This window comes from Crassostrea angulata, chromosome 8, assembly GCF_025612915.1.
Source record: "Crassostrea angulata isolate pt1a10 chromosome 8, ASM2561291v2, whole genome shotgun sequence".
In the NCBI taxonomy this organism is placed as follows: Eukaryota; Metazoa; Mollusca; class Bivalvia; order Ostreida; family Ostreidae; genus Magallana; species Magallana angulata.
In genome coordinates, this window is record NC_069118.1 from 35,092,960 (window position 1) to 35,120,806 (window position 27,847).

The 27,847-nt window shown below is 35.2% G+C and overlaps 2 protein-coding genes across 2 annotated transcripts; one reads left to right on the plus strand and one right to left on the minus strand.

Moving 5' to 3' along the window:
* The first annotated feature begins 1,980 nt into the window (after nt 1-1,980).
* On the plus strand, nt 1,981-17,698 carry LOC128160099 (probable glutathione S-transferase 8). Its single transcript, XM_052823366.1, has 5 exons — nt 1,981-2,282; nt 7,063-7,155; nt 13,573-13,688; nt 14,911-15,015; nt 15,809-17,698. Exons 1-5 carry the CDS (start codon nt 2,150-2,152, stop codon nt 15,971-15,973), a joined length of 612 nt encoding a protein of 203 aa, XP_052679326.1. The 5' UTR covers nt 1,981-2,149; the 3' UTR covers nt 15,974-17,698.
* A 1,457-nt stretch (nt 17,699-19,155) lies between these two features.
* LOC128157967 (E3 ubiquitin-protein ligase MARCHF4-like) lies at nt 19,156-26,364 on the minus strand. Its single transcript, XM_052820639.1, has 4 exons — nt 26,191-26,364; nt 25,953-26,103; nt 25,656-25,825; nt 19,156-21,363 (listed from the first exon to the last, which is right to left on the minus strand). Exons 1-4 carry the CDS (start codon nt 26,329-26,331, stop codon nt 21,004-21,006), a joined length of 822 nt encoding a protein of 273 aa, XP_052676599.1. The 5' UTR covers nt 26,332-26,364; the 3' UTR covers nt 19,156-21,003.
* Nucleotides 26,365-27,847: the final 1,483 nt, after the last annotated feature.

Consider the following 27,847-nt stretch of genomic DNA (forward strand, 5'->3'; position numbering starts at 1 on the left):
CTCTGGAACAAGGAAGGAATTTACAGTTCATACACCCAGTACAAGTCGCTGACAGATGGTCACGCCCCTCCGTCATCAAAATAACCGTCACGGGGGAAACTGATTATCAGCAAAGTTAGAACCTGCGATCTTTAGTTCTCCGTTTTGCAATTGTAGAATCATTGCAATATGTTATTAAAAAAACCCATAAATTTGCAATTTATATATTAAGGTCTAAACATTCATGAGCGTAAAGACACCTCCTGATAGATCGTCGTATTATTTATCTTATCTACATGTACAATATAAGGTCTCGAACAATATTACATGTACCCGGGTTGTTATTATGCAGTGTATATGCTATATAATTGTAAAACTTAATTTGATTAGTTGTATTTGTTTAGGTGCAGATTAATGCATTTATCAAATTTTCCCCTGAAGTATATATGCGAAGCAACAAAGAGGTTGATTGCATCCCATCCAAACAGACAGTTTTATTTACAGTGGGTGCACGTTCACACGTTAAGGCTGCACTGTTGGTGTTCACTGACTGGTATCGAGGAACCTGCCTCGTATGTTGTACGGTACTCCCATGACCGATCGATTAAGGAAAACATAAATAATATATAATAAGCTTTAATGTGTGCTCCCGAGATAACCAGCACCTACACGATCCCTGCCGAACTACAGACTTCACTGAGAAAGTGGAGCATTGCTGAATAAACAATCTGGAGATGTCGCCATGTCTTTTAAATATATACTGTAAATAGATCAAATTGGATAATTACACAAACGCAATAACCCCAAACAAATGAAAGTATTCGAGTAAATCTGGTTCAAATATAACAGATTACACGTGCGATATCCCAATGATTTGAACCTTGTGAGGTCATGGAGTGCAAGTTGTCTATTTCACTTGCCAATTCCCCCATTGACAGAACTAGTGCAACTACTTCCTCCCGTACGGGCCGGCAATGATTCAACTAAAACATTCCGATCTGTCGGCACCCGAGACTCAAAGATGAAAAAACGGATAAGAAAAACGAGTTGAAAGCCATTTAATCTTCTCTTTTATGCTAAGAAATCTTTTCGACACTTGTGACACAACTTTGAAAATGTAATTCAACTTTTTTGGGTGTAAATTTTATCTGTTGTCCTTCCAAATGCCCTTTGTATGCCACATTCAGTACTGTATGAAGGGAAATTGCGAGGAAAGATCCCTGCATTAAGTTTATAGGCAAACGCAACGAAAACTAAATATTTGGTAACTTGTGTGTTGTTTTGGCGGGTAAAAATGTGGAAAGGGGGGGGGGTGTAATTCTTCAGTACGGTGTCAGTATTTAGATAGGTTTCCATCGCAAACAAGCGACTAAAGTTTTGTCATATATAGTTAACTTCAGTATGCATTAATCCCCTGCAAATTTTTAGCATATTAAAAGATATTTCTTAGGTCGATCATTTATAATGTAAAGACATTTTTGAGATCGATCATCATTTATAACATCGTAATTACAAGAACTGCATATATTCCGTTCAAAGCATTCATATATTCGCCAAAAATTCAGCCAAAAATTATCTGAAAATAAACTTCAAATCTTAGTGAATAGCGGACGTAAATTAAGCACCTTTCACAAATTAATATATTATAATGCGTGTCAGTGCATAAACGTTATATACGATTTGTATGATGACCCTACTCGCACACTGGGGTATTGCTGTAACAATAGTTAAACATCCACCCGTATGGAATAACAAAGTCACTAATAGTTAGGGACTATATTGTTAACTGGACTGTTTTAAATGACATTGAAATCTCGCTTCATTTTAGGGTGATAAAATCCTTCATAATAACCTGAAGATATATCAATGGCCTTTTAAACAAACAATTAACCTCCATGCACTGAATAACTTTCTAAAATTAAAACGACCAATCGGTAAGGGGTGTCATATAGAGTGAAATAGATTAAAATGCACCTGTTCACTCAAAATCTGAACATGTAACGAAATTTTGCCTCCCTCTCCGCGATATCTGAGTCTAGCGATTATACTGAATTCTGACATACTACATGTGTATATTGTAAAGTCCAATCAGATTCCCACCTGACATCCTATACCCAGCCGTGCATTATAAATGAGCGCTACTTCTACCGTCCTACACTGGGGATAAAAGATGGCCAGCTACCGACTTCACTACTTCGACGTAAGGGGCAGGGGAGAAATAGTACGAATGCTCTTCAAACTGGCCCAGGTTGAGTTTGAGGATATTCGAGTTACTCAGGGTGAATGGACTGATGTTAAGCATGGTAAGTTTGTTGTTGTTGTTTTTTTACTGATTGATAAACTTGTTTATTTTATGTACAAGCTGTCGACAAGAGACTCATCTACATGTAATTGCATCCGGCTTAAACAGGTCCATTGATAGTGCAAAAAGAATATACCTCAAGTTGAGATACAAATAAATTTAAACAGAACGAACTTTTAGTGTTGATCTTGCGTGAAAGGGTTTAAAGCATAGCCCGGGGCCATTGGGGTGTGTAATTGAGCCTTCCAATTGTCATTTCGCCATTGTCAGCAAAGACATTTCATTTAAAACCAAGCCAAGTAAACTGGGAACCGGTGGGTGGGTGTGTGTGTGTATGTATATATATATATATATATATATATATATATATATATATATATATATATATATATATATATATATATATATATATATATATATATATATATATATATATCGCAGAGTGTTACCTCAACTGTACAATAACCTCTAGTCTATCGTCTTACAATATTTTATTTTTCTTATTAAGATAAATATTTACGTGTATAAAGAGTAAAATAAATAATACAGTGTGCAATTATATTCTGTTTGATTTGTTGGTTTTTTTTTAATTCAAATACTGAACAACTATGCGCTGTAACTACCTCACATTTAATGGGACAATAAGGTGTTTTGGAGAAAAATAAACATTAATTTCTATATCCAGACACTACAGGAGTCACTATTTGTTATTTCACATGTAGTTCTCAGTTTTTAAAACTTTAGCCCTTGACAGCTGATTTTTCAAACTAAGGATGTACGGTGGCTATCTACATCAATTAAATTATTTAAAATAGGTGCAGAATACCTTAATGCAAGAAATCTGCAGTTTTTAGCTCACTTGAGCCGTAGCCTTGAACAAGACCTCTCTAATTGACCCCTGCGAATGTGTTCGGAATGTTTTCTTTATCGTTGCTAAGAATGTAATAAATCCAGAGGTGCTCGAATGAAAGTTCACGAGACTTCACCGAGATTTGTTTAGTTCCTGTGAAATTTCGAGCGGAAGTATAAGTGTTCGGATAATATTCTCAAAATACGTAATTACTGGTCGTTTTTCATATCGTATCCTACTTTGGTTTATGTTTATGTTAAAACATGAAATTCTTTTAATAAGTTCGTCTTGTTTCACCATTTAGCGGTTTTTTATATTAAACGATAATATTCAGAACAGAGTTTTCAACACGTGGTTGAAAATATAAACATTGCGTGGCTTAATAAAATCATATCCATGTTTGATGCTTGAGGCGCGGATCGAAAATTAATCCTCAGGGGAGGGGATCTCTAATTAGCATGTTAATTGTTGCAACAGCTGACAAAAACTATTTTTTGTATTGTCACATTTATTTCTAGAACACATTTTATTCACCAATTAATGAAGATAAAGTTTAAAATCAATAAACCTCTAGATTTAATATTTGACTACTATAGTACCTATAGATTCTATGAACTAGACTATAAACACGAGGCACAATTTTTACTGCGAAACTGAAAGGGTCAAATAAAACCACGTGGTCTAAAATTCAAATGACAATAACATTCGCAGGGGTGTTATTCACGACTGTTCACTGTGCCCAACTTACTTTTTCGGCCACTATAGGGTAGTTTGTTATATACCAGTACATGGCATATGTGAAAAATAGCTTAAAATAAATTATAACACTCCTTCCACCTTAGAAAAGAACAAATGCGTACCACCCCCGATTGTATGAATAACTTCTTATTTGTCATTTTAGAAAAGTAAAGCATGTATCCGATAGAGTATCTGCTTTATTTATCCAACAAGCACGTGTTGATATTATCGCAATAGTTGTTTCTCTTTCTTATCACGTTTGTGTTCTTCAGTAATCATCCACTGAGAGGTGGCGATCGTTCTTTAGGTCACTGTCGAACGATAAAATCCGAGAAAACCCTTACATCTACTGAAGATGTCTTCTTTGTTTTTAAAGAAACCCATTTGTGTTCATTCTGCTACTCACACTCACAAAACCGTTTCGGAATCGCGATCTATACATGGATTTATTCAATGTCCGCGAATGAATATACGAATATCTTAATAAAAATTTTCAAAAATACTGCCTTCGATCGCATTATCTAGCATAACTTAGATCACTAACGGCGTTTATTCATATATTAGTAATGAATAATGTGTACATTTATTTAATACTTTAGAAGTTGAGAATATGGGATTATTTCCCGATAAAACGTTAATAAAGAGCATTGCGTGGACTGACACCCCCTATAGGGAAGAAATTGCTGTTTCATCAATGCTACTAACTGTTCGACAATGATGATATGAATAGAAGGACGGACAGAAAGACGGAAAGGGGGAGGAAATGCACATTCATTGGTAGCTTATATGAACTTGAAACAAATGTATTCATTATTGAAGAGAAAAAATTATACTCACACTGACGCAGGTTGAGTATTTTTCTGCAATGCTGTTACTTTCATACCCGCATTAATCATCAAAGAAATGACTATCGTGATTCAAACGGCACGCAGAAAGCACCATTAACATGTAATCTTAGTTGTGTGTACTAGTGTTTTAATTTAAACAACAAAAATATGCATCATTGCATATTTCAATGTTAAATTTAGAAAGATTTCGGAAAAACACTGATACGACCTCCCCGGAAGATCCGCTATTATTACTTATCATGTCGTCCCAAAAAAGTACATGTTGTATGAATAACGCCGACATGTTCTTTTCTTTTCTGAAACGATCGAGAGGTGTTGCAAACCTTTCTCTTTATTTAGACATGGAATGGAATGTGGTGTTTAAATCAAAATCTTGTTTTATTAAAACAAATCACTGTGGTGGAAGAGGGTGTCAGTCGTGGTATTGACGCTGCTATGATTATAGGGACGTAAGCAGAAGCATGTGTCAAAATCTTTGAGATACATGTAATCTATACTTATAAATCAAGACATTTTGTCAATAAATTAAAACATGCCTGCGCCAGAGTAACTGCTAACACCTTTTGGTATTTCAACACTTGTGTTATGATCCGTAAGATTAAATTGAATTTTAAATTATAAGTAATTATTCTGAAATTAAACCAGCCCGAAATAGCAAAAATGAGAGAAGGTGGTGGACACGCATTGGCGGATCCAAATTGGTGGGAGTTTGGATCAAAATACCGGTATATGCTTCAAATGAAATAATATTGAATATGATTACGTAATGAGTGAATAAATTTACTGGGAATTTACTTAGAGTACACGTTGAAGTTAAGATTCGACAAACGTTAGGTAATCAAGGCAATTCATTTCTTGAATGCGCAATCTGAGTTTTAATGTATTGAACGCTTTTAAGAACGACCTCTGGTGAGATAATAAGATAAAACTTTGCAGAACGGGTAACCAAGAACGCGGATTGACTCATGACAAAAAGTTTAAGGCGAGTTCATGCATCGCGGTCAGATACCTTGGATCGGACTTCTTTGGTAAATACAAAAAAGTATTAATAAATAAAATACAATAATTTGATGCGATTTTAGTTTTGATGGAAAGAACTTTCCAGAACGGGGTGCCCAGGAACGCGGTTTGACTATTAACGACATTACGGAAAGTGTAGGGAGAGTTAACCATCTGGTAGATACTTTGGATCTTAAAACTTTGGTTTAAAATACGCATATAAATATAAATACAAAAGCGTTTTACAATTTGGTATATTTTTATTCCACAGCAGATAGATTGTAAATCTTATATATTACGTGTAATTTGTAAATAAGTGTGCAGATTGTGTCCTTTGTCTATATGAATAAATGATTTATTGATGTATGCATAAAACGGGGAAGTTGAATGGGGGGGGGGGGGGGATGACACCTCTCCCCATTAAAAAAATCATATTAAATTTTTGTTTGGGACAGTGATAAAAGTTATCGTAAATTTTAACCCATGGAACAAAAAGATACGACACCCTAAATACCGACTCACTGGTTTGAAATAAAATTTTAAAAAAGTTTAATTTCAGCTTAGATTTTTCAACTCTGTTCGCTACTCTAAATGTCCAGCCATGCAGTTTTTTTTTCATTTCAATTCTAAAGAATAGGTTAAGAAAACAATTCAGAAAAATTTCGGGCACAGTACATTTGTACATGTATATATACAAAAAAGATTTTAAGAAATATATTGGTCAACATATTAAGCATTGTGTCATATTAATGTGTAAAGTGTTTATTCCCGCGCTTCTGCGGGATATCATCTAGCTTGTACAGAAAAATTCTCCCAAATTGCCTCGAATATGCATCAAAATATTATGGAGAAGCACGCACTATGAATCAGTAACTGTGTGACTATTGTGGGTCAGAGAGGGACTGAAGATGGGAGGGGAGTCTAAACTTAGTTCTCTTAATAAAGAAAAGGCTCACACGTTAAAATCGTCTCACAAAATTGAAATATCCCAAAAGAATGACATGTACTGCTATAAAGTCAGCTTATGTGGACCCATGTTAACAGATCTTTTTAAGGTTATCCTCTAGATGCAAAAAATAAGACTTGTAATCTTGTATGTTCTACGGTTCAGTTTTGTTCGTAGACTTTGTGAATGTTATCTTACGCGATTGCAATCCCAAATTACATATTTGATGCCTCGAATAATCAAAACTGCATTGCGTTATACTGTATCATATTATTTTACACGATTGTACTTATATGGTTGGGTGATTATTTTTTAAATTGTTCAAAAATGTTATGAAATTTAAAACATTGCCTAAATATTGTATAGAGTGGCCGACTAACAAGGCATCCTTTTTTTACAGACACCCCTACTGGAGAACTACCGTACCTAGAGGTCGGTGAAAAGCAGCTGACACAGAGTCTGACCATCGCACGCTACCTAGCCAGGGAGTTCGGTGAGTCCAGTAAGAGTAGGCATGTATAAACAACCAGGGTCCAGACAGAGTGGTGGCATAAAAGCGAGAGTGCGAAATTGCGATGGCGAAAGTGCGAAGGTGCGACGGCGAAGGAGCGAAAGTGCGAAGATGCGACGGCGAAGCGCGAAGATGCGAAGGCGAAAGTGCGAAGTTGCGAAGGCGAAGAAGCGATACTACTATCGCACCTTCGCCATCGCAACTTCGCACTCTCGCCTTCGCATCTTCGCACTTTCGCCTTCGCCTTTTTATAATTGTGGAGCTCTCTATCGTTTAAAGACAAGTTTAGCTGTATAAAAGGACATCTGAGGCAGACAAAACTTTTTAGAATTTATTTTCAACAGCCTGCGCAGATCCATAACTTTTTTAGGGGGGGGGGGGGGGGGGGTAGATGGATATTTATATTTGTATCGCAATGTTTTGGAGATTTTATTATATATAATTAATAAAATTAAATTTTCCGGGGGGATGAGATCCGGACCCTCTCTCCCCCTTTACTGCATGTGTGAAGTTTTAATATTGAATTTTCCGGGGGGACGCCCTCTTCCCCTCTAGATCCATACATGAGCAAGGGTTGTTGCATTATGAAATTAGAATGTTTCTCAGTTTGATCCACGGTAAACAGACAGTTGGTAAGTGACAGGAGTCTGGAAGTGCATATGTATACATTATGGCGGACATTACATTTTATATGGAGTATATAATGATTAGACATAGCCAGCACTGGTAAACATATATGTCACTGTTGTCACATATACACATTAAAATATTTATAAACATTCATAGTAAGCACAATGGCCTGGCGCATGCGTACCAATGATATCATGGATTAATCGGAAAACGTTGGCAAGTACAGTGCCGGCATCAAATTCTATGTAATCGACCGAGACTTTCTGAATGCTATCAAAAAAGGCGAAGGCGAAAGTGCGAAGTTGCGAAAGCGAGAGTGCGAAGTTGCGAAGGCGAAGGAGCGATAGTAGTATCGCTCCTTCGCCTTCGCACTTTCGCCATCGCATCTTCGCGCTTCGCCGTCGCATCTTCGCACTTTCGCTCCTTCGCCGTCGCACTCTCGCACTTTCGCCTTCGCAACTTCGCACTCTCGCATCTTCGACCTAAAGGTGAAAGTGCGAAGGTCGAAGTGGCCCCATCGGAACACCATAAGAAAGCCCAGTTGGCCCCGACATCCTATTTATATCTTCAAATGTGCATTTGCTTTTCAAAAATCCCCCAAATTATGTTATTCATATTAGTTCTTCTCCTCAGGTATTCATTATGTAGTAGTGACTGTCATTCCGAGGTCTGTTATAGACTATGTACTAAGAGACTGTTACATGTACTATAGTTTAAAGCACTTGTATGTAGTAATAAATGACGTCATTTCCGTCTTGTTTATCGAGAAGTTTCATTTCTGCTTGTAGTAATTCAATACGATTTTCAGCTGTCCAATAACTGATTCTTTTATTGCATAACTGACTTGTTTTATCCTACAGTTATGGAGTAATTGTCATCTCAGTCATGTGGTTATACAATTGAATCTCATCTCGGTCCTTTAGTTATGCAATTTATTAATGTCATTTCGGCCTTGTGGTTATGCATTAAATGAATGTCGTCTTGTTCTTGTATGTATGCGATTGGATCTCATCTTGGCCTTGTAGTAATATACAGTTGAATCTCATGTCGAAGCAAAAAATAACACGTTTCTTCTAGTATTTTTAGAATAAATGTAAATAACTGGTATATTGGTTTTTTGGTGTGCTATAAACGACTCCCATCATGGACAGGTCTTTTAGTTATTTGATAAATTACTGTAGCCATCGACTTGGAGTAATGTAATTTAAAGTTACTGTGCCCTTATCCACGTCTGTGTCAACGCACTTTGAAAAAATTACGCAGTTTGAAAACTTTTGTCAAAGTGCGTTAAATTTTGGACCAAGTTAACCCACTTTGAAAAAATTTTTCAAAGTGCGTTAAGATGGTATATCAACATTTTTTAGTATCGACACTCTTAACACACTTTGAAAAAATATGTATAAATCACAAATTCTGGAATTGAATTTCTAATTTGTTGATAGTATGATGATTTGATAACACTGGTGAATCTATAATTTACCGTATTTGAGAACGGGGATGGGGGTTGGGGTGGGGGTTAACCAAAGATATACCGGTCAATCACCAGTGCATCATTTACTTGATAACAGGAAGAAGGACCCCTACCCCTCATTTTTCCTTCCAACACATACATGGTGTCCCAGAATAATTGATACCATTTGAAATGCATGTAAATTAATTATTGCTTGGCCAAAACTTGTAAACTATGACTCAAATAAAATGTAAAGTAGTTTAATTTCAGATATTATGGGACACTCTGTATGATATTCAGCAACTTAAACGCTTAAGAGCGGAAAAAGAAATATGTTCTGTTGTAAATTAAGTACATGGAGTGATATTGAAAAAAATGAGCTGGCCAAACAATAATTTCTCCATTGGTATGTTAAAGAATCTATAAGAGTTTCAAGATTCTGTTTTTATTTTCTAATCAAAACACTTCAAAATAAAAAGAAATTACATTAACAAACATAAAATTATTATAAACTTAAAATGAGCATTAGGATGTGATTTTTTTTTTCTTGCACTGATTCTCTAAAAGATCATATTGTTTTTAATAAACATAACTAACGTATCCTTTTATCACATTATGTTTGTTTACAAGCACATGCAATAAGCTAGTTGAAATATGCTATACATTGATCTCAATTATCAATATATACCAATCGTATTTGTTCTTGCATAGCTCAATATACCAAATAGGAAGTAAATTTGATGCATACTCAAAATAGGAAAATGCAGTTGCTAAGCAATGAAGTTTATGTCATATTTGGATAATTCAAATCTCCCGAATTGTTCTTTGTGTGTAAATTGTCGATATTGTCTTATGAGAAAAAAATTGTCATCTAGAAACTGTTTATCAAGTTAGCTGAGAATGCAACGGGTTCTTTTTTAAATAAAGCTACACAAGGTTAAAACAACCATTTATTGTAAATGCAAGTATCAATTATTTTGACTAAACCCTGAACATTTTTTTACAAAGTGCATTAATATCGACGATATCAACGCACTTTGAAAAAGAATATATTTTTTTCAAAGTGCTTTGACTTTTTCCCAAAATTAACGCACTTTGAACACATTTTTCAAAGTGCGTCGCTTTAAATTTTTAGCCAGGCTCATTGCGTTGAAATCGTTCTTTGCTCAAAAATGTTGTTCCAACTTGAGAGTGTTAGAAGTCCAATGACAGGCGAGGTACAGAAGTAAAAAATCATTGTTATGTAAACATATATGTTGTAATGTAGTTATGTAATGAATGACTGTCATGTATGTAATGTAGTTATGTAATGAATGACTGTTATGTATGTAATGTAGTTATGTAATGAATGACTGTTATGTATGTAATTTAGTTATGTAATTAACGACAATCTTGTTTGTAATGTAGTTATGTAATGAATGACTGCCATATATATAATGTAGTTATGTAATTAATGGCTGTCATGTATGTAATGCAAATATTTAATAAATGACTGTCATGTATGTAATGTAGTTATGTAGTAAATGACTGCCATATATGTAATGTAGTTATGTAATGAATGGCTGTCATGTATGTAATGTAATTATTTAATAAATGACTGTCATGTATGTAATTTAGTTATGTAGTGAATGGCTGTCTTGTTTGAAATGTAGTTATGAAGTGAATGGCTGTCTTGTTTGAAATGTAGTTATGTAGTGAATGACTGTCATGTATATATTGTAGCATTGTAATGAATGGCTGTCATGTATGTAATGGAGTTATATAATGAAAGATTGTCATCTATGTAATGTAATTATGAAGTGGCTGACTTTCATGAATCTTGTTATGAAGTGAATGACTGTCATGTATGTAAAGTAGTTATGTAGTGAATGGCTGTCATGTATATATTGTAGCATTGTAGTGAATGACTGTAATGTATGTAATGGAGTTATGTAATGAATGACTGTCATTTATGTAATGTAATTATGAAGTGGCTGACTTTAATGAAGTTATGTAATGAATGACTGTCAGGATAGTAGCATGTATGTAATATTGTTATGTAATAAATGGCTGTATGTAATTTAGTTATGTAATGAATGACGGTCATCTATTTAATGTACTTATGATATGAAATAAATTATCACAGCAATGATTAACAGTAATATATGTAATAAGTTATGCAAAGAATAACAGTAATCTCTTATATGTAGTTATGATATGAATAACTGTCATTTTTTACACTCTATGTAATGTAGCTATGTAATGGATGTCATATATATCTTGTAGTAATGAAATGCAATTCACAGGTTAGTTAAATCATATAAGGAATATTTTCTCAAGAATAAAAAAAATAAATCAATTTTAGCAAAGAGCAAAATACGAAGTCTCAAGATAAATATTCTTGTTTTTTTAATGGATAGTCGCAAAGATATTAAAATATGATCATGATTGTGATCATAGGAAAGTTTTGTAATAAGTGTGAAATATTTTTCGAAACTATATACATTAGCAAAGCTTCTCGGTGACTAAATAGTAATGCGCCTTTGTGACGTTGCAATTTGACTGATTGTGACGTCATAAAGGATTGCGGATGCTAGAATAACAAAACTTGAAAGCAAAAATGGAAAACAAGAGCAAAAGGAGTGCTATGTCCAGCTTCACGAGGCTTTTTATCTGCTGCACTCGTGGCGAGAAGGTTTCGCCCCAAACAGACGAAGAAAAACAAGATTTTGTGCAAGACAGAGAGAGTTGCCAGACTTTTATAGACATGGATACCAGGCCAAAGACTGGCTTTCTCTACCAATGTCGAAGGTTTCAAGATTACATTAGAAGGAAACTTCACATTGGGAGAAAGATGAAAGTTCTGAAGAAACCAATTTCTTTGGAAGATGAGCCATGTTCTTCTCGATCTCCCTCTCCAGGGTCATCCGGCTCAAGCATGGGCAGTGCCATCTCGACAAGTCCCAGAAAGCCAAAAAGAAGACTGATAAGGGCTATTGAACGCGCCGGCCGTTTACTTCCGGGAATTCCTGAGGAAGATCTTGAAATACAAATCATCCAGCTGGACGATTAAAGATGCAAACGCCTGAAAGACTGGGTCTGAATAAACCATGTAGGTTTTAAGAAGGACGCTGTCCATGGATATTGACCCTAGTGAGTTGTGCCTTTCTATTGTAACCTTGAGTTGGCCTCCAAGGAAAGGCAGCTCAAAGTAGAGACACGATATATAGTGTAGTATATATATAGAGGGAAACTATATACATGTATTCCCTTAATTTTTCAGTTCTGTATGGTTACTTTGCATCATCTCTGAATAACGTATTTAGATCATTATTGATTATACATAATTATGCTATTGAACAACATCACTTTAGTGTGAAGTACATAGAAACTAAACAAGACCATGTTTGTAATATTCAGTAGTATGCTGCGATCTTGTTCTACTTATGGAGCAAACTATTTCAAATACAGAAATTAAACGCCCGACTTTATCAGAGGTCAACAGGTCAACGGTCAACTAAATATATGTCAGGAAATTTAAACTCCTTTAGTCGGTTAACCACAAAACAGAGATGGGTGATTACCACGTGATTCACGTTCGGTGACGTGACCACGAGATATAGCGACGAACACTTGCTACACACTACAACACAGAGATGACGGAAAGACGAGGAGAGAGATCTTATTCATTTTATCAAAACTGTAACAATATGATAGAGATGACATTTATCACGTGATTCCAATACTCATTGGTTTATTCGTAAAATACAATTCAATTTTAATTTTGTGCAGTTCTGTCTGTCGGGGGGGGGGGGGGGGGGGGCAAACACGAGAAAAAAAATTGCCTAAAATTAAAATCAATAATTCTTTAACCTTATCAATGGTCTGCTGCTTTATCCACTGAGCGATATACATATGAGCCATATCAATCACATACAGATTTATTTCACCACTTTTTGGGACTTTCGCCAAAAATTTACGGATTTCTCTTATTTCCAAAAAACAAAAACATTCTGTTGATGTGATTCAAAATTATATTTCTTATGTAAAGTGGGTCATCACTCTGAATTTTTGTCGATTGAAACTGGTTTCATTTCCATTAAACCTCATTAAGATGATTAAAAAGAATACATGTGTACCGTCTGCAACGTAAATTTTAAAAAAAATATTAGATTTGTTGGTATTTTTATTTTTCGGTGTCTGAAGAATCCATCCTGATCTTGACATTTTACCAACCTTTTTCGCATCTTCTAAATTCACTTCTTAGAAAAAATAATGTCTCGTAGATATGGGAAACAAATGTTAATTGTGTATAATCTACAGTTTGTCCATGTTGTCAGGTTTAGCTGGGGACACGAACTGGGAGCGTGCACTGGTGGAGCAAGTGGTGGACACATGTGATGACCTGAGAGCAGAGAACGCCAAGATCATCCATGAAAGAGACCCGGACAGGCTGGTAAGTTCAGCAAGATCTTCTAGGAGAGAGATCCAGACAGGCTGGTAAGTACAGCAAAATCTTCCAGGAGAGAGATCCAGACAGGCTGATAAGTACAGCAAGATCTTCCAGGAGAGAGATCCAAGCATGCTGGTAAGAACAGCAAGATCATCCAGGAGAGAGATCCAGACAGGCTGGTAAGTTCAGCAAGATCTTCCAGGAGAGAGATCCACTCAGGCTGGTAAGTACAGCAAGATCATCCAGGAGAGAGACCCAAACAGGCTGGTAAGTACAGCAAGATCTTCCAGAAGAGAGATCCAGACAGGCTGATAAGTACAGCAAGATCTTCCAGGAGAGAGATCCAAGCATGCTGGTAAGAACAGCAAGATCATCCAGGAGAGAGATCCAGACAGGCTGGTAAGTACAGCAAGATCTTCCAGGAGAGAGACCCAAACAGGCTGGTAAGTACAGCAAAATCTTCCAGAAGAGAGATCCAGACAGGCTGATAAGTACAGCAAGATCTTCCAGGAGAGAGATCCAAGCATGCTGGTAAGAACAGCAAGATCATCCAGGAGAGAGATCCAGACAGGCTGATAAGTACAGCAAGATCTTCCAGGAGAGAGATCCAAGCATGCTGGTAAGAACAGCAAGATCATCCAGGAGAGAGATCCAGACAGGCTGGTAAGTACAGCAAGATCTTCCAGTAGAGAGATCCAGACAGGTTGGTAAGTACAGCAAGATCTTCCAGGAGAGAGATCCAGACAGGCTGATAAGTACAGCAAGATCTTCCAGGAGAGAGATCCAAGCATGCTGGTAAGAACAGCAAGATCATCCAGGAGAGAGATCCAGACAGGCTGGTAAGTACAGCAAGATCTTCCAGGAAAAAGATCCAGACAGGCTGGTAAGTACAGCAAGATCATCCAGGAGAGAGACCCAAACAGGCTGGTAAGTACAGCAAGATCTTCCAGGAGAGAGATCCAGACAGGCTGGTAAGTACAGCAAGCTAGTGCAATGTGACTTCATAATTCAACATTTACTGTACATATTTCACATGCAAGGGTGTATGAAAATCATTTGATCTGATCTCGTCCAACAGCCTACAGAGGTAAGAATTTCCCGATGAAAACATGGAAGGTCTTATATATTTTTCTGTTTAGTATCTGTTTTTATGCTAAAGGAATTAATGTCACGTTAAATATCACTGGAAGTACAATATATTTATATATGTATTTTTTACTTTAAGGCAGTAATGAAATCAAAGATGAAAGACCAAATACTTCCCAAATACTTGAACAGACTTACTAAATTTCTAAATGAACATGGAGATAGATATTTCGTCGGATCAAAGGTAAAACTTTTCATTAAATACTTAGAAATAGAGAAAGGGTTTTCCATTTGCGACACGGCTAATTTTACTAACTTCCAGGGCTGGTACAGATCATGCATATGCATGCCTGGTGCGGATCCTTATCACATTTCTTTCGCAACTCCTTGGGTTTTTCTCGCTTCATCAAACATTTTTTATACATTCATACTTTATACTTTATAAAATCGTATTTGTGTTCAAAGCCCAATGGTAATGGAACTAACAATTATAAAACTCTCTTCAACACAATATTTCATCTAATCAAACTGAAACGTATTTATTTAACTCGACAAAGATAATCTGATTTCAATTATCCGTTGTTTAACAATGCATGAAATAGATACAATGATTTATCCACATCACATTCCTTGACAGAATGTGATATGGAAGAAGGTGTGTATCAATTCTATGTATCACATAAGATGCATTGGATAAAACGCGTTATATACGCGATTGTCGTCGACATCTGTTTAGACGGCAAGCGGCAGCATATCGGACCGGACGTCTTCTCCTTCACATTTCTGTCCTTTATCATTATCCATTAGGTTTATTACTGATTTATTGACTCACGTGTAATATGTAGCGGGCTGGACGAAAACAATGTTCATATCTGTGTTGTAGATAATATTAGCAGACATTGCTGCCCTTGAGTTACTGACACAGACAATGTTAATATAATCAGACATATTGTGTTGTAGATAACGTTGGCAGACATTGCTGTCCATTTGTTATTGACACAGACAATGTTTACATAATCAGACATATTGTGTTGTAGATAACGTTGGCAGACATTGCTGTCCATGAGGTACTGACCACCTTCCTCCAGAACGACCCGTCATGCCTTGACAAGCACGAGCTACTACGGGGACATCGACAGTTAGTGGAGCACCACCCCAACCTGAGTGAATACCTCTCCTCCAGACCCCGCTTTGTCGTATAACTCGTCACCTGAACTAGAACCCATGTCTTCAGAGCCATGCAGGCCGTCAATACAGGCGATATACCGCGATATATCAGGGGGGACAAACTGTACTGCGTGATATCAGAGGAAAAGTGTTAACGTACGATTTAATATTGTCAGTATAAATGTAAGGCACGTGGTATCGTTTGGTTTACAAAGCGTAAACTGTCCTATTTTATACTTGTAAAACATAGAAATAATAAGATTCAATCATTTTCCATTTATAAGTAAGAACTTATTTCCTTTAATGGATTTTCAGAAAACTTCAAAATGATGTTAAAATTGCCATCAAAGTCAGAAAGCGATAACACTAAACCGTTTCTCGAATTTCGGTATTCTTGACTTCTTTATTGCTTTTATATAAAGGGTCTAACCCCCAAACATTGCTACGTGCCTTGAATGTAATATTTACCCGCAGTGCGAAAAAAGTGACAAGTAAGAATAGAATTACAGAATAGAGAGAGAGAGAGAGAGAGAGAGAGAGAGATAGAGAGAGAGAGGACAAATTTAATAAATACATATATTTACGGGTATTTTCTTCTGCATGTTATTTGAAAAAATTACATCAAATATGTAATGTTTTAACATACAATTTTATTATGAATCTAAGGAAGAGTGTTTACCGCACACAATCTAAGTTTGGGTTATGTATTTGAGAGAAACGGGGCTTGATTGTCATGTCGATTTTTTAACCGCCGTAATTATGGAAAAGAAGAGTTCTAAACATGTAGGATAATACTTAAACCAGTTTGAATTTTAAAGGTCAAACATTTGCGTTTTCCTACTGTTAATTTTTGATAGAAATCTCGAATTTCAATTTTCCAGTGGATCGATCAGATGAGTAATTGATTGATTTATTATCCAGCCTCTTTTATAGAAGGTATTTTAACAAGTATGAACATTTGTGAAGTATTTGTTTCAGATCGCGTGTAACCACCTGCTGGGGGGGGGGGTTGATGATACAATGTGCATGTAATTAGAATCGTTATTATATATAATAGATATGTTATTACTAAGACAATACTAGGCAGATATGTGTGTAGGTTTTAAAAGGTCCTGTGCATGGATTCTTTTGTATTACGGTTAATTTAAACAGATATGTGACCCTATTTTTTTTTAATGGTTAAATGGGCACGGTTAACATTTTCAATAGATTAAAAATTCACTCAAGAATTAACTCTTGGTACAAGTATTATTGGGTTTCAGTGTTAGATGTTGTTAGATATGGCCAAGAATCGATCAAGCATGCATTTAGATAATGATTAAGTTTATTCAACATGTTGATATTCCATATAGATTTCCGCAAAAACATACAAGATCTTAAAAATCATAATAAATATTCATTCATAAAATATTAATGATAACAAAGATTATGAATTAAAATCAATATTTAGTTGGGTTTGGTTTTTTGGGGGTTTTTTTTTGGGGGGGGGGGATTGTACTTTGCGATTTGTTAAGGCAGCATGTCTCTGCGTCTGGTAATTATTCAGGGAGGTTGGTGGGTCAGCTGCTACATGAAAGTCCTGTGTTATTTATACACGTGTTGTACTTAGTGAATGTGATATATTCTCTGTCATGTATCCTCTTATGTTTATTTATTTATTTATTTCTCGTAAATTTGTAGTATATATCAGCATATATATCAAGAACAAAAGTTTTGTGTCTCCTTACTGCTGTTATGAATTATACAATGTGCAATTCTTATCTTGTGTGTTTGTTATTGGTATACATGTATTAGAATATAAGTGAGGTTAGGAAAAAAATTCTTTTCATCATTGCGCATGACAATTGTTTTTACTTCTTAGTTTCGTCAACAATGCTTTTCATAGATTTCCATAGAACAAATACCGATTTTGAGGCCAAATATATGGTGGCATATCTCTGCCCCTTGTGTGCAAGTTATTTTTCTATCAAATAAGTCGACATGCAAGATAAATATGTTGACATGCAAGATAGTTATGTCAACATGCAACATAACTATGTTGACATGCAAGAAATTGCAATCTGATATGAATTATACAAAATCTCAAAAAATCGCCCGTCTGTGACATCCAAGATGCTAGATGCTATCTTTCTATGTCGACATGCAACTTATTTATGTTAACATGCAAGATAAATATGCTGACATGCAACTTATTTATGTCAACATGCAACTTATTTATGTCGATATGCAACTTATTTATGTCGACATGCGAGATGAATATGTCAACATGCAACTTAGTTATGTTTACATGCGAGATAAATATGTTGACATGCAACTTATAAGTTGCATGTCTACATAACTAAGTTGCATGTTGACATAGATATGTTGCATGTCAACATATTTATCTTGCATGTTAACATAACTAAATTGCATGTTGACATAAATATGTTGCATGTCGACATAAAGAAGTTGCATGTTAACATAAATAAGTTGCATGTTGACATCAATAGGTAGCGTATCTAGCATCTTGGATGTCACATGTTGGCGATATTTGAGATTTTTTATAACTCTTTTTTGATTGCAGTTTTCTTGCATGTCAACATAGTTATCTTGCATGTTGACATAACTATCTTGCATGTCAACATATTTATCTTGCATGTCAACATAATTAAGAGAAAAATAACTTGCACACAGGGGGCAGAGATATGCCACCATACAAATAGCATTGGCTTGGTAAACTAAGTCCATCGGGGTATAAATGTAATCTAGCGGCAAACACGACGAAAAAGTTAATTTCAGTGAATACAGCTTTCAAGTTTCGGAGTTCATTCTATCGTCGAATGTATCAATGATACACATATACATGTGCAGTTGAAAGTCGTCTCGAATGAATCTAGCACAAAAATGACAGTCTAATTTCATTATCTGGGTTTTGACCGGGGAAAAAATTATAAGAATAGGAAGCACAGCAATGATTTACGTCAATACAACACACGAGCACATTTTTGTTGCCGACACACATTGATAGAATTGCCTCGCTTGTAACAATCTGAATTCACGTGCTTTAAATTTGTTTAACAATGCAGCCGTGTAGCCTCTAATGTCATAATTTTAATTTTTTTATTAGAAAATCTGTACTTTATCAACTGTGTACTCGAGAAGAGTGTCTTTCATGTCTCATTTCCTTAAACTGTGAACATGTTGGCCATCTATAGGCTAAGTGTTTTTTTTTTTAAAAAATAAACTTCTGATGTGAGACAGTTAAGTGTACATATGCTATGAAGTAGTCTGTTCCTAAACAGTTAGGAAAGAAAAAAAATGTAAATATAAACACTAAATCATTGAATCATTTTCTTCTGCATGAAGAATTTAATCTTATCACTGCAATATGATAAGATCAGATCCTTACAAACATATTTCATAACGCACGTTCTTCAATTGGTTTGCACACACCAGTGCAGTTATCGGACTACATCTTTGAAACAATTATTATTTAATCATCAAATATTTGTAATTCATAATTCATAAACAGTTGGAAAAATAGTTTTTTTATAGCTTATATCTAATTAATCTGTAGATTTTCCTAGACAAATAAGTCTAGTAACTTTGCAATGCAATACATTTAAATCACTTGAAAAATCATAAATGACAAGTTGGTTGTATGTTTTAAGTACGAGAAGTGTTCCAAAAATAATGCCATTTCATCTTTTTCGCGTGTAAATCGAGTAAACCTCATTGACACGTTAGATTGATCACTGAACAGTCCATGCTCACAATTTCATTGTCATAGCTACAGTGTCTATTGCTCTATAGCGTATTCATTACACTAAACTCATCAAAACTGGAAAAAGAGCAAGCAATACACTTGAAATTAGAACCTATATGTAAGTAATGTCATTACTTGGAATTAAACCAGTAGATATTCATCATGAGGTCTGTGATATCTATGGGAATGGTCAAATGTCTCACAAGTCTGTTTGTCGGCACCTCAGAGACGCTGCTCCCCAAGGCCGCCCTGCAACAGTTACAGCAAATAATACCGTCGTAAAAATTCACCAATTCTTACAGAGAGACGCAAAATATACTGTAAGGCAAACGTGAACATGGTATTTTGAAAAATAAAATCTAAATTAGCTTATATAGATATAGATAAAGTTAAAACGCTAGGTGGATACCTTGTTTGTTTAGCGATCAACAAAAGAGAGTCCGTGTTATAATGCAAAGAAATTATTCAAACTGTATCCCAAAAATACCTAAAAGGTTTTTGATAATTTAGTTACTGGTAATAAGACAATGGAATTCTATTTTGAGCAAAAACGAAAGAGTTCTAACAGAATCTGGGTATCAAATTGCAAAACGTCCTAGTATTACTAACAGATTACGAACCGTGAAGGTTTTATATTATTTTCTTTGACAAAAAGGGCACTGTCATGCAAATTCCTGTACCAAAGAAGAAAACAGTCACAAGTAACTCTATAAAATGTTGTTATTAAAAAACTGAAGAAATATTAAGAAAGTCGTCGCCCCAAAACGGGTATGAATGAAGTATCTCCTACATTTGCACGACAATGCGCCTGCACAAAAAGCACGTATTGTGACCATGTATTTGGAGGCAAAAATTGTTATTATCCTACCATACCCTACCCCCACCCCCTCTGTTTTCTCCAGATTTAGCCCGTGCGACTTCTTTTTGATCTCTTAAATTCCACCTATCTGGAAAAGGATTTACGAAATGCCCTTGGGTCTGTACTTTATCAGTATATGATTGGCGTCCCTTTGAGGAGTATGAAAAATGTTTCCAGACGTGGATTGATCGTCTAAAAGGTCAAAGGTGAGTACTTTGAGGGCATGGACGAATAAAAAAAATCAAAGATTAATAAAATAATGTGGGTGAAATCATCTAAGTGTCACATATTATTTTTGGAACATCCCTCGTACGTACGGACTTCATGCCGACTCGCTGAAGTGAAACCGTCACTGTATGTGTAAGAATCTACAAGTACCATGTTAACCCTTACATGTTTCCAAGCATCCGCTTTATTAATCCACCCTGTACCCATTTTGTAATAAGTGACACGGCGCATCGTTACGCTCTGTTTTCGTTGAGCAGTAACCGTCGTGTTGCGCGCCGCAACATCCCCCTCCGCTGAATAGAGAAACAACACTCCACTCCAAACCAGATAATCACCAACCCCACAGTCAGCGTGGCACAGAAAAAGGCAAAGGCGATACAGATAGAGAAAACTATGTTGGAATCGTCCACACGTTTCGGGGAAATCTCAGGGTCCCTGGCGGCCTTCTCGTACTCCCTGTCAGCACTGACGGTCATCAATGACGTCACAATGGTCACTATCAGAAGGAACAATATGGCGGTGCCGAGGATAGCTCTTTTACGCCGATTGAATGGGCGATTCCGCTCAAAATGCCAAGCAAGTTGGTGTAAAGCCTTCCTCGAATAAAAGAAAAATAGATTAATTTAATAAAAATTAGTTAAATAGAGAAATTAATGTTGAAAAGAAAAAATAATGATCAATACAGTTCCATAATGGGTAATTTTGACTGGTTGTTATTTTCGCCCAATCACGGTTGTAAAATTTTTAGTTTCGTTTTACATTAGCCTTTCATGATAAAGAAAGTAATCCAAAGTTTACACCTTTGTTTAACTGTTTAGGTGGAATAACACATCATCACAAAATGGCTGACCTCTGATCGAAACGACATGTCGTTTTATTTAAAGGATTTTATTGACATGTAAAATGTCACTTACTCCATAGCCGAGTGGATAAAGTGTCGGACTTGTGATCCGTACTTCCCGAGTTCGTATACCGAAGGGACATTTGTTGTTACTTACTGAAATGAATTTTTGATATATTCATTTTTTATCCCCTAACTGGAAATTTTTCACTTATTTGACATATGTACAGTTTATTTACGACTAAATCTTTCATAATCAAATAATTTAATGTTAATTTAATTGACTTTTTTCAGGTGTGTTACATTGTATTCCACCTAAAGGGGTGTAAAAATAAAATATATTTGCATTCAGTCTATATTTTCCCTTATGTTTGCATTGGAAATCTGCGACGTTCAATCAATTCTTCAGAAGCACAAAAATAAACGTCTTCACGTGTTTTGAGTGTATTTATTTTTGTAAGACTAAATGAAACATTCTATCTTGCATAATAATTCTTTTGAAAAATAACCATTAATTTATATCTACTCCTTAATATTAAAAAAGATTTTTCTCTACAAAATTTCTGGCATTATATTTTTAGTCGCGGAAGCGAACTTAACGTAGTTCGCGGGTTTGCTGACGTCACAATAGGAATCGACGTAAAGAGTTGACCGTCATAGTAAACTCATAATTTTATTTTAAAATGACAAATGAGATATTTAGAAGTATAAAAGAAAATATTTTAAAAAGCTTATATGCGGTTTATGACTGTTTATACAAAGATTTATAATATCAAGTGCTGAAAATTTAAAGATGTCACATACATTATCACATTTTGTTCTATAAAGATAAAGAATGAGTGTGCGTTAGAACTCTTCCATTTAAAGTCATGTTTTAAAATAGAATGTATGCATTAACTTCGCTTTTTTTTTTTACAATTATAACTTCCGTAATCTGTACTACTGGTTAAATTCTTAAATTTCTTTTGGCTTGAGATACCTGTTTTATTCGATTACTTACTTATAATGTCAGTAGTTGCCTGGCATTTTATTTTTGCATTGATTGACTCAGAGTTTCATAAAAACAAAAATAGCAATTTTCTGTATCTTTACAGCCTTACATTAATTGCATTTTTAAATAACATTCACAATAATGCCTAATAAGCATTAACATGTTCTAAAATGTGTTAAACAGCTAGTCTTGTCAATAAATGCATTTCAATTTTGGTGTTCTAAGAAGTAAGGAAATGATGACGTCAGGCTAACGTCGTAATGAAAATATAAGGTTTTGAGAAATCTTTTAAATCTTTAAAGTTTTTTTGCCAAAAATTGGCCGAGAACACATACTGATATTTTTTTATGAATTGATTTATAATTATCTCCTCTGTTTTTGTGTTGAGTATGATTAATTTCGTCTGAATCGTTTAAAAGTTTGGAGCATAGTTTTGTAATGCGTTTCTCGGTTAAAATGTGCATTTTACTATATATTTCATTGAAATAGCGTTGCTTGATTTTATTAATGACAGTGTATTTGAAACACGATAACATTATTACCGCGCAGACGAATCTTAAATAAATTTCAGAAATAAAACTATGAAACCTATGGATCACGTGGACAAATTTTCAAGGTAGGTTTTCTCACAAGCAGGTAAACCCGCGAGCTACCTTAAATAACGTTAATCTGGCTGTTCCGTGTATGTTTCATATCCCTGACTGAGAGATTTTATAATGGCTTTACAGCGACAATACACGTGTATTTCATACAAATAGACAAATATAAGCATTGAATGCTTATTTTTGGATGTTGTCAGTCCTGTAACACACCAAGCGGTGAGACAAATTATCATACCGCGCTAACGTGCGGTACTACATGTAGTATTCAATTTGTCTGCACCGCTTGGTGTGTTCTTAAATTGACGAAAATAATCCTTGTTTACAGTACATTGTTCCAACGAGAGAAAAAAGTCTAAAGATTCACAAATGCAGTACTGTTGTTTTGCTTCTTGTAGATTTATTTCATAAAAATAAAAGAAATGGAAAGCATCATATTACCTTATTTTTACTCTTTAACTCTAAAACCTTGTTCTTAATTTTTCTCTAATTTCATTAACATAGTAAAACAATATATAATGTTGAGAATTTTTGCATTTGATTTAAACACAATTTGTGCACTGCACGGCGTCATCAGTTTGTTTGAATGGGCTAAAAATAGATATATTTTCTGTTTTTTACATAAAGGTAAATAAAGAAAGCAAGCTTATATGGTAAAATTTGATCGCCGAGGCATCCAAGGAGTTACCACTTTGTATCCAACAAATAACTGTCCAAGTTTATTTGATGGTTCTAGCCATCAGATGATTCACCAACCAATTGTCTAAGGGCTCAGTCATTTGGGATATTCCGAATCACTTACATTTACAAATTAGTTGCAGAACTACATGTAAAACGCATTTTACCGTTGGTTGTTTGGTATCAACCCAAAGATAATAAAGTCAGGAAAGTGGTCATTTCCATCTTTGAAGAAGGAGTTCTTATGACACGCTCACTTTAATGTATTGCGGGTCACTTCCGGGTATTTCAAACCAGTACCTAAACTGGCACAAAAGAGTCCCACAAAAATAATATGATTTAACGAATTAGCTCGTTTTACTTCTCTACTGTCTAAAAAAAATTAAAGAAATCACTAGTTTAGTCCATATTTTTGGCTACTTTAAATCTAATAGATTTATGCAAAATTTTATTATACATGTAATTAGGTTTCTGACGTTAAATTTAAACTTGAAAAGTGGAAACTCCCATCACACGTATTTGGAAACAAGTTAAATTGGTGATTAAAATTTTGAAGAGAACGTGTAATGTCTTGAGAACTTCTTGATAACGTTTTTCATTGGGTGAAACTCGTCATGTGACTGTCGTCTATATTTCTGTAGACAGCGGAAGATGAAACTCGCTGTAACCTCTTTTTCAGTGTGTGTGTGTGTGTGTGTGTGTGTGTGTCCAACAAAACGTTAGGGTCGTCGACAGAACAATTAACTTATCAGGTTAGTTACTGTCTTCAAAGCGTTTTGAGTTCATTGAACTTCAACAATCCGAAGGCATTACGTATCTGAGCTATTTCTGCAGAGAGTAAGTGACAAACCCAATAACTAATAACGTAACGTCAAGCGGACAAAGGGTCGTTCTCTTAAAACTTCAAGACGACATGGAAGTGGTAATCACCAGATTATTATCAAAAAGCGGGGGTTAAAATCGTTCACTACGGAAAAAAAGGAAAAATATTTCCATGGTAACATGATGTCTTGATAACCGCCATAGATAGGCTTATATAATACTTAAACTGAAATAAAATCAATTTAAGCTAAAATAATCTTAGATCAATGTCCTAAGTAATTTGTTTTACATAGAACTAAAAGACAGTTTGCTATAAATAAAACGCATCATGTGATTGCCATCTAAATTTTGTAGTCGGCAAACGGAAAAAAGATGGAATCATGGCACGTCTTTTTAATTGAAGTTTTTCTTCTATATTGAGGAGATTCACAATTTGCGAGTATATAAATTAGTGAGGTTTCGGTCGGTTTAACTTTAAACTGCAAAACCTATTGTCGGCCATTTTTAGGATAAAGAATTTCTTGTGCGGAGAGCTCGCTATAGCGATATAGGAAAATATTTTATAGACGAGCAACTGATTTATCAATTTTGAATTAAAAATGTTTGTAAAATTTTCGTTCTACATGTGTATAGCTGCTTCGCCAGAGATTTTCAATTGAAAATTGGTTGATAGATGTTTATAGTTGATAGTATGGTATGCATTGCGGATCCAATAGTTTATTACAGAAATAAGGGGGTCTGATGGATAATTTTACCTGAAGGGGAGGGAGTTGGGGGGGGGGGGGGTCATTTTCCGACCCCGAACCATCTCCTCTATATCCGCGCATGATATGGGTATGTTCAATTTGCTTTGCTCGTGGTATGGATTAGCCTGCAGCTAGGTATGACTATCATTAAAAGAGGAAACTTGAGAACCTTGTATGGGACATTGTACGAGACGTCATATAGACATACCTCTAGCTGTAGCAGTCCTGGCTGTAAAGGAGGTGTGACGCAGGCAAAGTGGCTGGTACAGATTTCACACCTTGTGGAGCCTTTGTATCGCACCCACTCCTTCAGACAGGAATGGTGGACTTTGGACAAGTATCCGCGACAGTCACACTCCGTGGAACTTAAGTCTTCGTCTTCACAAACGACATTCAAATGATACCATATAGATTATAAAAATATAGATATAAAACATTTTTATTTTTGAAATCATTGAAATCATTGAAATCATTGAAATTATTTGGTACTGAAGTGCTAAAATACCTGAATTCTTTTTTGCCAGTTGACAAATTCTACACACAAATTCTGAGTTAGAAGAGGACGAGCTGACCACAAAGACATTGACCTGACGGTTGGAGACTGGGCAGTCGGTAACAGAGGATTCTTGTGAGGTCAAGGACGGCGAGTCTCTAATCTAAAATGATGATAGAACAATATTTTTGTAAGATTAGGAACAACAACGGACAAATCAATCAATTTAAAAACAAACCTCGGCGATTACCTGCGTCAGAGGGACCCTATCACTGACCGTGTTAGACTCCATGCCTAGGGGCTCAGAATGACCCTCCATGTTAGCATACCCATTTTCAATATTTAAAGATAACGTTGTGCAAGCAACGCTAAAGCACGTATTCAACGTCATAATGAAAGAATGGTAACGTTTCCCGCGCAGATCGGTTAAACGTTTAGCGATAGGAAATCAACTGACCTTGCGAACAGTATACGTGAAAAACAAAATGTGGGTAGAAAATCAAAATTTTATTAATATTGATACAAACGAATCTAATCATAAAAAATAATTCATCTTTATTTTACGCAAAACTACAGAGGAAACGAATAAACAAAGTGATAAAAAGCAGATTGTCAACGCTGAAAAAATAATAAACGACTTAAACCAAAATCGAAGTACAGTGTACCTATTTTTCATTAACTTATTTATTTTTCAATCTCAAAGATTGTTACGAATCAAAAGAACTTGCTAAAAAACCACATATTTGGCTATATATCTCTATGCCGTTGTTATGATCCCTTTTCAATTTCTGGTCATGAACAAAAATGTGAAAATAAGTTTGAAATTTTCAATCAGTCTTTTTCAGATTTAAATATAGAAATAAATTTTCTTACTTCTACACTTCAATCTAAAAATATGTACAGATTTTTAATTTTGTCTGATTTCTTTCAAAAGATGCCGACATATTCAGATATAGGCGGAGAATTTGCCGACGACGGAATTTTATCCATCGGAAGTCTGACGTCATTCCGTGGAGTCCCATCTCTCATAACATTTATTTGTAGCTAATCGATTACGATACAATTTTGTTACACGATTGATATAAAAAAGTCAAATTTTTTACAGAAAAAAAATAGATACTAGTTTGACTGGGATATGAACACTTAGTCACATGAAGGCCTATTCCCCTCCATTGATCATGAGTTTGTGATGATTCCATGTCTCTTCTCAGTCTCCAGAAAGAGCCCTTGAGGATTCTGGTGTTGCTAATGATGAGGAAAAGACTGACAATCAAAATGATGCCGAAAAGGTGCAAAAAATATTAAGTTCAATTTTTTAAAATATGATCATTTATGAAGCCTGTTGCCTTGTCAATTGTACCTTTTGCTGTTCTTCTGCTTCCATTTAAAATAATCTTCCTTTCTGGAGGCCCCTTCCAGTGTCATTGACACTGCGATCTAATGTGACATTATCTCCCTTTTGTTAAATACCGCGGTATATACGTAGAAAATGAGCGAAAGTGTTGCATTTTAAAACTAATTTGTACACATTGTTTTACTACGTTAAAATACATTAACCTTACTTTCAACTTACGGTAGTGATGCTAAAAAATAGATACTACAAATAGAGAACTCAATCATGAATGATATATCAAGTGGGTGTGGAAGGAAAAATGTGGTGTTTGCATATTGGTTTTTTGGGGGTGATTTTTTTGACACTCGCACACATTATTTGTATAGGCATACTCTAAAACATGGCGTGGTCTTGTCTCAGAATTGGCCTGGTCTCACTCATAGCCACAAATTTTGACCTGGCCTCAAATTTTAGTTTGGCCCCAAATTTGGCATCTTCTTAAATTTTTGGCTTCACATATTTGAAATTTTTATTATTTTTATTTATCAAAATTTTCATTAATTTTTTTAATGTA